Raw genomic sequence first — 13,289 nt, 5'->3', positions numbered from 1 at the left:
TAGAGAAGTTTTTTCAAACTTTGTTGTAAAAGATCGGTTGCTAACGCAAGTGGCCTTATATGGGTAACTGGTGTTTAAACACATGCATTTCAAATGTTAATATGAGTATATACTCTATTCCTTTCGACTCACTCATGAGCTGAATAGAAGAGTTCGATCAATATAGAAGTTACAAATATAGGTAGCGGTGAACGTATATAAGTTTGTTACAATATCGTTATATCTCAACGAAACATCCTTCAATATCCTTAAATTATTCGCTGTTTTTTTACAATTCAGCAAATTTTCTTTTTATTATGGATCTCGTAATATGATTTCCGATTCCTATCATGTTGCGACTTTTTTTTAGAGAATTTCATTTTGTTCCCGACGTAATCCATTAATCGCTATTCCAGCACTGATAATTAGGTAAAACGACCATTTTTGCTAACTTTGCTCAAAGTTTTTCATTTTGCTCTGTCTACCTGCCCTATTTTGTTCTTCCATCTTTTTACAACACTTCTATTTATAACTTCACTTCTTGTTGTTTGATTGTTTGTTTGTCTGCTACAAAGCGATATTTAACACACTTATACCTGCCCAATCGATCTGAAATTTGGCACATTTGCGTAAAATCGGAGACAATGAATGAATAAATTGACAGAATAAATAATTTTAAAAATGTATAATTAGATTTTTTCAACATATCACATAAATGAAAGAAAAATGTTTTTAAATATTTAAAATTAAAATAAATTCATTGTACGTGTGTAACATCGTAGATACTGGCCTCTTTAAAAGTGTTGTTTTAAAAAGAAATTTATAAACGCATATTTTTCTTCGCATCAATGATCAGCAATATCCAATGGAAGTTGGATAAGGAGTTGACGAGAAAAAAATTGCTGAATATTAGCAAAATTAATTAATCCTCTAATTTATTATGTATTGATTAATGTCGACAGTGTAAGGCAGAGCAGAGCTGATATTCGAGTGTACAAATAAATGTGTTCTGGTAGTTACTTTTAAATTATTCAGCATAAAGCTCTCATGCACTGATGTTCTGTATGGCTAAAACATATAATGTTTATGTTTTGTGGGATTTAGCGTCATATTCCGTGGCGTGATATATAGAATTTTATAATTTAGTTAATTAAACATTGCATAACTCCGCATAAATGTATATACATGTTATAATTTCAATTTTTTTCTTATGTTAAGTAATCATAAAATGTCTATGATCATGTTGAAGGTCATGATATGAACTATTGAATTGTTCACTCAATTTTCATTCAACTAACGCAACACAAATATTTTCAGATAACACTTTTTAGCACCTATCCACAAGCGAACACTTGCATTATTTTCAATACTTTTTTCTTTCAACACAGTGGTTAAAATATTACCGTGTAAATGTTTAAGCATTTATTAGTAAAAACAATTCATTTTTCTTAAACTAGCTCATATGCAACGGAAAACATGCGAATCAATTTTTTGCAGATAAGCCTATAGTAGCGAAGAGGTAGGTACGTGTCTCCGGAGCACATCATTTAATTAATATTATATTTATGACCCAAGTTAATCTATTAAAACAAATAGGTCTCGTCTATTAGACCGTTCCAATTTATACATTAACTAGAAGGTAAGCTATGAACATAAGTGTAATCTCATGTTATTGCGTTCTCATGTTACACGTGTAAGTATCGTGGTGAACACTTGTTTACCACAACCAATGTTCGTATGCTATGTTTTGTACACGTCAGCAATTAAATGTTTATACCACGTCAGCGTAACATAAACTCTTCGAGCAAAGTTTAACAAGAGCTTTGAGAACCGAAGCAAGAATCAAGTTTCTGGAAATGAGTTCAAAATTTCACGAAATAAAAAAAGTTTCATTAAATGGCTTGCATCCACCACATTTCATTTGAACGCATTTAGAGTTTAGTACACGTGTAAATATCGCTGTGAACACTTGCGACATAATTCTCGTCTTGCAGGGCGCTGGTGCGGCCAGTTCGAGTGCGGCCCTCGCCTGAGCAACAACAACTGATGGACGCGCCTGCCTTACTTCTCGCGCTGTTGGTGGCGGCAGCCTCAGCAACGGTGGGGAATATATACTGTTAAATATTAATGGTCTCTAAATGATGTTTAATTTTGCTCTATATGTTAACTGGTATTTTCTGCTGGTTGCAGCAGCCTCGCCTGCCTCAGCAACGGTGGGGAATATATACTGTTATATATTAATTGTCTCTAAATGTTGTTTAATTTTGCTCTATTGTTAACTGGTATTTTCTGCTGGTTGCGGCAACCTCGCCTGCCTCAGCAACGGTGGGGAATATATACTTGTTCATATATACCAAGCCACTAGACATCTGATGTTAAAATAACGTTGAATACACGTCGTGTCACAGAAATTAACTCTTAATCAACGTTGTTTCCATCTCATTTGCCTAAAGGGTCATGATCCGTGAACTAATTATCGTTTTATTTCAGTAATGTATTTTATTATAAATATTGGGTTTAAACTTTTTAGCAGACGCAAATAGTTGATTAAAAAGTTTGATTAAAATGTGAAGAATGCTTTGTCTGAAAACAATCTTTGAGACTATCGTTATAAAAATTTTGCCCACATTTAAAATGACCGTAAACATGTTAGTTTTATGTGCAGCCTTGTGAATTTATTTATACCTGTGTAGATCACATAAAAATGTTGTTATAGCATCTTAAATGTTAATAATTCACAAAGTAGCCATTATTTTCTCGTGAATTTATCCCACATTTAATTTTCGCTCAGGATAAGACGTCGTCTGCTGGAATGCCTCGCGCTAGCGAATCCCAGGAAACGGTGGGTGGATTTAAGCACCTTTAAGATTTTCATAAATTGTCGTGCTTTTGAACAATTCCGGTCGATAATAATCGGATAACCAGTTTTAGTTTTTAGTAGTAGTACTAATTAGTTTTTTAATCCCGTGATATTTTTATGGAATTGTTCATTTTTTGTCCATGTACAAAAAAATATCCGAGAAAATTGCAGGCGGAATTTCTTTATGGTGACTTGACTGTCGTTTTATTTTCCATTTATTTCGCATTTCTTTCTTTTTTAAATGAATTCTTGATCGCAAAAACAATCTATTATAATATTACCTGCATTACATATGTGTTTAAATAGCTGGCATTCAATGCTGTAATCGCATTTAACATATTTTACTTTCACCTCCAAGTAATCGAAGCTGTAATCACTTTCAGTTTACCCTCCAAGTAATCGAAGGTTTTATCACTTGCAGTTTGTCCTGCAAACGAACCTAAAAACCAACTTATTCTCAACCTGTGCTGCGGAGGCGAACTCTGTGTCAGGAAGCCTTTACTCCATCGAGCTGGGCACCTCAGAGTTCGTTGAGCTGACAACCGCGAGCACTCAAAACATCACGTGGGTTGTCAAGAGCGGCGTCAAGTCTACCATCGATTGCGCCCAGGCCACTTTGGATGCAGGTTATCATACATATTACACAATCAGCATTATTTCAGGGCTTTTTTGACAAACTTAAGCAATTTAATTTGAAATTCATTATATCATTTAACTTTAATAAAGAGTAATTCGCTCTATTTATTATTTATTTACAGTGTGTTTATGAAGAATGCAATCGTGTACACATGAAACATTTTTTTCATCGTTAGTCCACTCAACTCATGTGACAATTCTAATTTCAGTGAGAATATTAGGAGGTTTAAAAAACAGTTAAAGTTTACTTCTTTCTTAAGACTAAAACGCCTGATGAAATACTCTTATTTCTTCATGACGCATCACGAACGCTAATTTGGTTCCTGATTTACAGGCAAACTCATGTTCAAGTACAGCGGCGGCACCTGCAGGGTAGCCACGAAGGGAGTCTACGACCCAAGCAAGCCCTCGTGTACTGGAGAGACGGTCTACGTTCTAAGCCCTCGTGAGTAGCAGGGCTGGCCAGGGAACGTACTATTAAAACTCACTTAATTAAGAACACTTAACAGTTCTAGTACACGTATAGCGGCCTAGGTACACGTCTAAACCGATTTCTCAGCTGTAATCAGCGGGTCTAAATTGAAAAGCTGGCAGTGATTGGCTGACCGAGTTACGAAATCTCAAATTTTTACAGTACGGCCCAAGTAATCTGATAAAGTTGTCACTCGAATCATAATTTACGGCATTTGCGTGGCAGTGCGTCATTTTTGAATACTAAACTTGACATACAATTAATGCTTATCACGCAAAGTCTACTGTGGTTAAGTGATCTACACTGACACTGTTCCCAGCCTTAAAATAATTATTGTTCACTAATTAATGAACCATAGAAACGTAATACTATTTAATACGTCTCCACTTAGAATTATCATATTATTGTATATGTTGTCAAATATTTGAATATTTTGTATTCGAATGTAACCGCAAATTAGTCTGACTGAGCCCCCAATATGCTCGTATGTTCTCGTATCTCAGTTCCTACAATGTGCTTCACCTCCCTGGGCGCGTTCTTGGATGGTGAAAGCATAACAACCGACGGAAGTTGCACCTCAAGCTGTGCTTCAGGCAAAATAGTGGACCAAGGTGAAGATACAGAATTTACAATTTCCAAAAATAATATAAAATTTTTCGCGTATTGAAGAAATGTAAAATTCTTGAACAAAAAATGTAAACCAGTGGTTAGTACATGCTTTAATACTGTATCTATCAGCATTATACCAGTCAATGTTATACCAGTCATTAATTGCTGCACCAATCACTAGCTGCGGGAATACTAATTGCTTTATAGGGATCTCTCAAACTTAGTATATATTAAGTGTATAAGTTGAACGTAGGAACTAAAATTATCAATTTAATCTATAATAGTTCAGTTCCTGCGTGCTTAGGATTTTATTGAACTCGCTCTTTATGCACATAGATTTGAACAGTGATAACTTTGAATACCCTACATCCAGATTCAATAGGGTGCATTTAGATGCAATCGGGTACATCCATATTCGATAAGAAAATTTTTTCTCAAAAAGCTAATGTGTTCTTATGAGGTACTTAGCTTAATTCTTCTGCTGTTTGACGTTTACTATGACATTTTATGATTTTACTATGCATGGTAGCAATATCTTTGAAATCCGAGAGGTCTAGGCAATAGATGTTTATCAATAGAGTTTATCCTATACTGCCTACAATCCATACTAGTATTTATCCTAATTAGGTTGCGAAGTTGTATTTTTATTCCGTTCACAGATAATGAAGATTGGAGTTTCATGTCCAATGTAAACATTAACCTTTTTTACACGTATAAATCGTCGGATATGTTTTCATTTGAACATTTTTTCTAGATGGGACTGAACTGACGAATCTTCCGATGGAAACATTGAAGTGTTGCAAGAACAACCGGTCGCCCTGCTTACACTTCTGCACACCCTGCCTAGGGCCTTCTTGTGGTAGTAGCAACATCAGAAAAGAGTTCTTCTGTGCTGGGGTGACCGAGTGTGTGAACCATGGACTGCTACTAGCTGAGATTGACACGCCTGAGAAGCTTCAAAACGTGTTGGATTTCATCGATCAAGAGGATTCAGGTCAGAACAAATTATGTAATTTGTTTCCTTAAGTTGCAAAATAACCAAAAATATAATCCAAAGAAAATGACTGAAAATTCAATTTAATTTTATTTTCATTCTTACATTCAATTATTCTTGCGTGCAAATATTCAGTGTAGAGTATTGAAGTAAATATTTTGTTTTCTCAGAGCTAGTGGAATTCTGGGTGAACGTACGAAAAATCAACGAAACTTGGGTCCACGTTCCTAGTAACAAGCCTGTGACTGCGGGTGAATGGGCAATACCTCCTGTAGACGGCGAATGCGCGTACGTGGATATAGCTGATGGCTCTCTACTCAAAACCGCGCCATGCAACGGGGACAAGCGTGCCTTTCCTTGCGCCGATGCAACTAATTCTCTGCCAGTTTGTTGAGTGAATAGATTTGTGTCGATGGAATTTTGACAGGCAGAAAAGTGAAGTGAAAAGTATTGAAGAGACTTTTAATCTTTGATTATCCAAATGTTTTCATAGTCGTTTTGCACATCATCTCATAGTATTAAATGATATATATTTCATCCCTTTATAGAATTACATTAATTAATGAAAATCTGCTACAGCGACGGCAAGAAGAATGTAGCAAGAAGAAATTCGTGAAAACTTGAAATAGTTTAATAATGATGATGAACAGGGACATTAATTCCTCTAATTATTAAGAAATTTAGGTTAACAAGAATGCAAATCAGAGATACAAACAGTACAATATGGAGTACCAATAGTCAACATACAAATTAAACCGCCGCTAATTTACTCTACTTCGCAGTCGACAGGCTCGTTCTTGCCAACCGAACAAATTTATTACATATTGACCATACCTTCAAAGAGCGTCACCAAACGCCTGACAGTGTGAGGCATGAAAAATTACTATGGACTTGGTTCCTTGTTAAAATAAGCACAGTACAACTAATGCCTACTGCCAACAACAAGTGAGCCAAGGTTTTGACGCGAACAAAACCAGCGAGTATTGCGCTCGAGAAAAAGGAGACCTGTGATTCATCAAATGTGGGGCTTTCCCAATGCCTCCTTAAATAGATAATAATTGTAATGCGTACCATAATGTCACTGCATGATGGTACGAAGAAAAATCGCTTCTAACTAAATAAATGACACGCGTGTATACTGATGAGGCAAATGTTAAAATTTTAACAATAAGCTATAAAAAGGTAAATCCACCAGTGAAGTGGCCACGATGATGCATCAAACTCTGGAAAATTTTAGAACTCTAGTTTAAAATTTTATTTCCAACCATAAATCTCATTCAGTAAATTTTTCATCGATGAAGCGTGAAATATACGACACAACTTCATCTAATTTTTGATGATAAATTTTACTTACAATCGCAAAAATTTGATATTCAGCAATCGTAATCGTACAACCCTCAAGACAAAGAGTAATGCCGAACATGCTTTAAATAAGCGTTCAAAATGTAGAAAAATCTTCTCAAGTAAAAGTTTTCTTTCCATCGCTAGAAGTCAACTGTAATTTTGGGTGACGTATTTAAAAAATATAATGCAGGTAATTTCAATCACTGAATAAGTTTTAGCTAGTATCGTTAAAAAAAAAAAGAGACAAACGTTTAGACAAATAAAAATTATACCTTTACCGTCTGTGCTGAATGTTATGTAGCGTCTACGTGCAAGATGCTGAATTAATAGAATAGAAATGATTACATTTATAGAAATGATTTAAATGTAAAAATTATATTTGTCTGAATGTAAACGTCATCAGCCTGAACACAACAGATAACTTCATTCCAACTTCTACAGGGTGCGGCGTGGGAACTTACTCTTTTAAAAAAATCACAAAGTAAAAAGTATTAAAGATAGCGTTTTACTTCTTTCTTTTTTACAAAGAGCTACATTTAAAGTTTCGTTGGGTTTACTTACAAGTTTAATTCTTGAATATTACATCTTGTAGGTGACCTCCATGCTGTTCAATACATTTTGTCAGACGAGATCGGAAGTTTCGCTCCACCTTCTCAAGCATGTCTGGACCAATGTCAGCAATAGCAACGCGAATGTTGTTTCGGCCACTAGAAAAGTACACAGAGACTGCGAACGCGCGCTCCTCTCTCGACCACTGCATGGTCGCAACTGAACTGAGTGGACGAAAAACTTCATAGCCCGCGCACCATATTGCGCATGGCGCCACCTTCCTAGGACTAATGGCCGCCATGTGGCGCGCAATTCAAATAAGTAAGTTCCCGCGCCGCACCCTGTATTATTGTTCATTGCACAAGAACCTCTTGTTAGAGCATAGGAGCTGCCTCCCGTACTAATAACTTCGGTTTGATAGCTGAAATGATTTGGACTGTTTCTAATTGGTTTCTTTGCATTTATAATTATATAACATGTAACGATCTATTATTTATACAGGGTTCAATACTTAGACCGAATAAATTGGAAAAGCCTCTCAATTTCTCCAATTTTGGCCCAAGATTCTTTACTTACACCTAAAGAATGATTAAGCATATAAACGATTCATTAGATTTCTTAGGACAACTATCCAGACTATCTCAAGAAAATCAGTTCAAAACGCACTCTTCACGCTCCTTCGTAAAGCTAGAGCTGATGTAAATTCACTGGTTGACGTTTAAGGCAATCTCTCTCTTAAAATTTAATTAACCTCAACATTAAAATTATAATATAAGAGACCCGTTGATAAATTTTCGCCCGCTATCAAGTTTATACCTTCCAATTTTAGCAAATGATTTATAAAATGATCAATTCAAAATATTTTCCTGGGCGGGCAAATGGAATGCCGACTCCTATTAATGTAATCAATACCTAGTGAATTCGATTATTTAAAGAAATTAATACTTATTCACATAGACGACGATTTGTGCCCACTTACGAAATCGAACAATGATCGTTACTATCAGAAGGAATTATCCAATAACACGTAGAACTACTCCGTACAATTACGAAGTAAATGTTTATTGTGCAAATTTTAGATTTTAGAAACGATTTTCCACATACCATTGCTGAGCCAGATTAAAATATTTCACTCACTAAAGATGAGCTTTGTCGTGGGTATAGTGGTAATAAAGGATTAATAAGAACTATAAATGAAAACTATAATAAGCAAACAACAAATACAAATAAAGACAAAATATAACCGTGTGTTCCCTTTGCTCAAGTTCTTACTTTCGGTCTCAAGATTCGGGGCCTTTCTCCGTGGTGGATCATATAGCAATGAACAAGTTTCGGTGCTTATCTGAACGAGGTCACGTCCGAGGTGACTTAAAACCAAAAATCCAGATGTCTAACTGTAAAAAAATGCTATTACACTACGTACCCTAACAGCTTGATTAAGCATTCCACTCGCCATGCAATGATGAGCCTGATTGAAACATTTCACTCACCAATAATGAGCTTGAATGAAACATTTCACTCACCAATAATGAGCTTGAATGAAACATTTCACTCACCAATAATGAGCTTGAATGAAACATTTCACTCACCAATGATGAGCTTGAATGAAACATTTCACTCACCAATGATGAGCTTGAATAAAATATTTCACTCACCAATGATGAGCTTGAATGAAACATCTCACTCACCAATGATGAGCTTGAATAAAATATTTCACTCACCAATGATGAGCTTGAATGAAACATCTCACTCACCAATGGTAAGCCTAATTGAAATATTTCACCCACCAATGATGAGCTTGATTGAAACATTTCAGTCACTTTTGCTGAGCTCGATTGAAGCGTTTTATCCACCGTACGTAAAACGAGCGAAAAGGTCACAGATTTAAACTATTTTCGTTCTTCAATACCAACAAATAATATAATGGCAGACATGCTGCTTGTAACAATTTGTAATCGACGCCTCTCGGTTATACTTATCAAAATATCGAATGTAACGAATTGATGATAAGGGAGCTGCATTTCTCTCAACTAAAATTTCTCCAATTGATGTGTGTGCTTGAACCTATGTTCAATAATTATTCAGTCAAGGAAAATAAAATGAAGTATAATATTATGAAGTATTTGAAAGAGTAAAGCTTTACGGAAATTACCATTAATTTATCTTGAGATGCCTAATCATTTTAGGTTAGTTTCATACGTTGAGGTACATGCAAATAATACTTGAGATTGGAGGGACTCTAACAGTGTTGAAGTCTGATGTGCGAGATTCTGCTCGATAAAGAGGAACATTTTTTTATGGGAATCCTGATGCAACTACTCGAAATTCTCCTCAAGACTAATATTCGGTCTTTCATTCCACTACTGCTGTAGATATTAAATTCACTCCTGCTGTAGATATAAATTAAAAGTTCGCAAGTCCGTTATAGCATAGGTTGGATTTATTTTCGAAATGTGGGAGGATATAGCATACTGAAGCAGTGAAGCTCAAGTTAAAAAGCCAATAACCGATTTGGACTGATCAGACGCTCTTACAAGTACATAGATGCTGAGGCGATGAAACTGTTGTTTGTCGCTGTCGTGCGTCCGAACCTAGAGTTTGGAAACGCCGTGTGGTCATCAAAACTAGAAAAGGACAAAAATTTAGTCGAGAGTGTTCAAAGACGTGCAACAAGGATAATTTCGCGATTAAAAGGCAAGCCCTATGAAGAAAGGTTAAAGATTATGAAGCTTCCAAGCTTCTGTTATCAACGTCTGCGTGGTGACCTCATTGAAGTACATATTCGAGTATACCCACGGTTTATACAAGGTCTCAGAAGGATTACTAGAATTTGAAACAAGAACCAACACCAGGGGCCACGGCTGTAAAGTAACAAAAACTGCGGTGCAACTCATCCATGCAACAACATTCTTCTCGCTTCGAGTCACCGACATGTGGAACAGCCTCACTGATAGCATCGTTGACGCTCCGCGTATGAACGCCTTCAAGAACAGACTAGACGAAGCTATGCAGGAGCATAAGTCCAGCTTTGAAATGCCTAGCACTTTACGGACCAGGGGCCATACTTTCAAAATTCGCTAAGTAAACGGAAGTATTTACGCTCTATTTTCTTGTCTGTGATTGCTGGATTTTGCTTGAAAGCCTGTCAATGATTGGCTGATGAACTTACGATCTCTTAACTTTTTTTGAAAGTATGGGCCCAGGCAGTAAGGCCAGCAGCTATCTCAATCAATCGTCAGTTATGGAAAGATCGGGTTCAAAAGGCCGGATCCCTTGTGAATCAAGTCACGAAAAATACAACAATCGACTACAGGCCATGGGCCTATTTCTTCCGTGCCGACACTCCTATCCTATATAGTGAATTTCCACTAACAAGTGTACAAAGAGGAAGGTATGTTAGACCTATCATTCACCGAATTCTGTGACTACAACAGCAGACTTAGAACAAAATTGTCGTTTTATATTCATTTTGTTCCCAAAAGTGGCCTTTGCAGGTTGAAGAAATCAATCCTTAGTCGTTCGTACTGTTAAGAAATCACAGTCAAATAAGAGATGTTTCGGTCATGTGTGTCAAATGGAACGCCGCAACGAAATAAAGAGCGTGACCAAATGCGAGACCCAGCCCCGGCAAACCCAAGTCCTATAATTAAGTCAGCCGTGTCTCTTGCGACGACAACGCTCAGGTATGTTGATACGCATCGATGAAAAATAATAAATAAAAATGCGGTTCGTTGCTTCTTATCAGTCTGAGAAATGATAGAGACTTTGTCGTCATTGCCTGGCATTTTTGCCCTTGTAGGGGTGGTCCTGACTCAGTTTGGCCGGGCAAAGGGATATATTATATGCTGTGTCCACTCTCTACAAATGCTGCGGGTAAGTGTGTCACTCTTCCAATTTAATGACCCGTTCATTTTCTGAGTGCGTAGACTTTTAAAGGCAGAAGAATCTGAGTGTAATGTTTTTGCTGGATGTATTTAAATTGTTAGAGTTTAATGCGGAAATTTGCAGCTTTTACCACTTCTGCGTTACATTTCAATCCTTATGTCAATGAACTTTTTGCGTTACAGATCCATTTTTGAGCTTTTCTTGCTATTCTACAATATAAATTAAGTGCTATGAGATCATTTTCTTTATAATAGATTTTTTCGGTAATAATTATTAAGTTACAAGTAGTTTTATACTAATTTTGTTTTATAATCAAATATTTTACATACAGGCAGCATGAGTTCTCGAATGGTAATTAGTTTGCAGTGTTTGATCGAATCAAATGATTCCTCACCATACATTTAAATTTTGGACAGATATTATTTCACTTTTGTTAAAAATACTCACCTATGAATAGTTAAAATTTGAGATTTCGGTTCTCCTTGAAAATTTTTTTTTTATTGGAGCATTAATAATTAGTAAAGTGGGTACGATTCTATCGGCGTGTAGCTGCCTAATTTTTTAGAGAGAATAATTAGATTCGAACAAAATTAAAATCTGGCAAAAAAGTGTAATTACTTTCTGTTTGGTTTATGGAATGTTATCTAGGTTTGTGCTCTAGGTTTGAGAAATATTAATTCTGCCGATGGCCTAATTGAAACAGATCGAGGCTAGAGGTCCAAAAAGTTTGTTTGGACAAGAATTTATTTAAAAAATTGATTAATATCGAAAAAAACACGCAGTATTATTGAAATTTTGGAGAGAACTTTCGTGAAAACGACAATCATGAATGGTAAAGTATAGTTAACATGTTTATTGTCCTCTCAGTTGTGCATAAAAATCAAATGGCATGAAATTCAGTGCTCTAAATAAGTTGATTGTTCGTTTCCCCAGTTTCCAGATTACATCAATGATCTCAATTGAGGTTGGAATGGTAGAACAGCGCAGGCTTCTCCGTGGTGCGTGGTCCAGGTTCTTCGCCCAAAACCAAAGTATTTCTCAGGCAGTTGATATACGTTAGAAGATCCCAATGCAAGTAATATATAGCAACGAATGAGTTACATTCACACTTTAGGCTTTGAAATACTGCTCTATTTTCTTTGAATACGAAACAACATTGGAACTCTAGTCTTCACATATTCTTTTTTACCGGCATGCGGTCCATGAATGGAGGAACCTCATCGAACGACGTCATGTGATCGACTTGAGCTTGTATTTGAATATTAGTTCTGGAAAATGCAGCTGTTATACTTTATTTCCTTTGGGTGCAATTTAAATAGTTTATATATACAGTGGGGGGAAATAAATATTCGTACACTTGAAAAATCGTATTTTAATGTATGCAAGTACACAAACTTAACAGGAAAAGTGATTTAAATTATGTATAGAGACGCATAGTATTCAAAAATACTATCAAAAGAAATTAAATCTCAATTTCGTAGAAATGGAATCACGGCTGGCAAATCCATAAAACCACGGCTCGAAAAATTCAGTCGCGGCTCGCCAAGTAGATATATTCCATACTAGATTCTGACCAATGTACTACTTGCAACACAGTGGACACAATTGAGCACTACCTGCTGCATTGTCAGCAACACGCGCAGCCCAGGCCCCAGACAAGACCTGAAAACTAATTTAAGATGTACAATTTTCCCTGTGTGAACTTTTGGGGGGAGGGAACTTTAATGATGATGTGCAAAGGAAAATATTTCAATTTTTGACTGTTTACATTTTGAAATCAGGGAGGCTCAGTGAATTTTAGTTAGGTGCCAAAATATCAAAATGAGGCTTATATATGTATCTATGTATATGTCTGTGTACATGCATAATCTATGTCATCCTATGCATTATCCATGGTCAGGAAGATGTGCCAGGTGCGCGGGAATTTATTTTGTCATTTTAAGGACCTGCGCGGTGCGCCG

General features: G+C 36.1%; 1 protein-coding gene across 1 annotated transcript; it reads left to right on the top strand.

Moving 5' to 3' along the window:
* Positions 1–1,973: 1,973 nt before the first annotated feature.
* LOC108674128 lies at positions 1,974–6,008 on the top strand (the record flags this gene model as incomplete). The annotated part of the gene is made up of 7 exons (XM_018162037.2): positions 1,974–2,079; positions 2,771–2,821; positions 3,261–3,465; positions 3,810–3,920; positions 4,451–4,558; positions 5,311–5,550; positions 5,721–6,008. Coding segments are annotated over 7 exons (1,045 nt in total), but the record flags the coding sequence as incomplete, so codon positions are not given.
* Between the last annotated feature and the right edge of the window lie 7,281 nt (positions 6,009–13,289).

Source organism: Hyalella azteca, unplaced genomic scaffold (assembly GCF_000764305.2).
Source record: "Hyalella azteca isolate HAZT.00-mixed unplaced genomic scaffold, Hazt_2.0.2 contig1281, whole genome shotgun sequence".
NCBI classification, from domain to species: domain Eukaryota; kingdom Metazoa; phylum Arthropoda; class Malacostraca; order Amphipoda; family Hyalellidae; genus Hyalella; species Hyalella azteca.
This window is presented reverse-complemented; position numbering and strand designations above follow the sequence as displayed.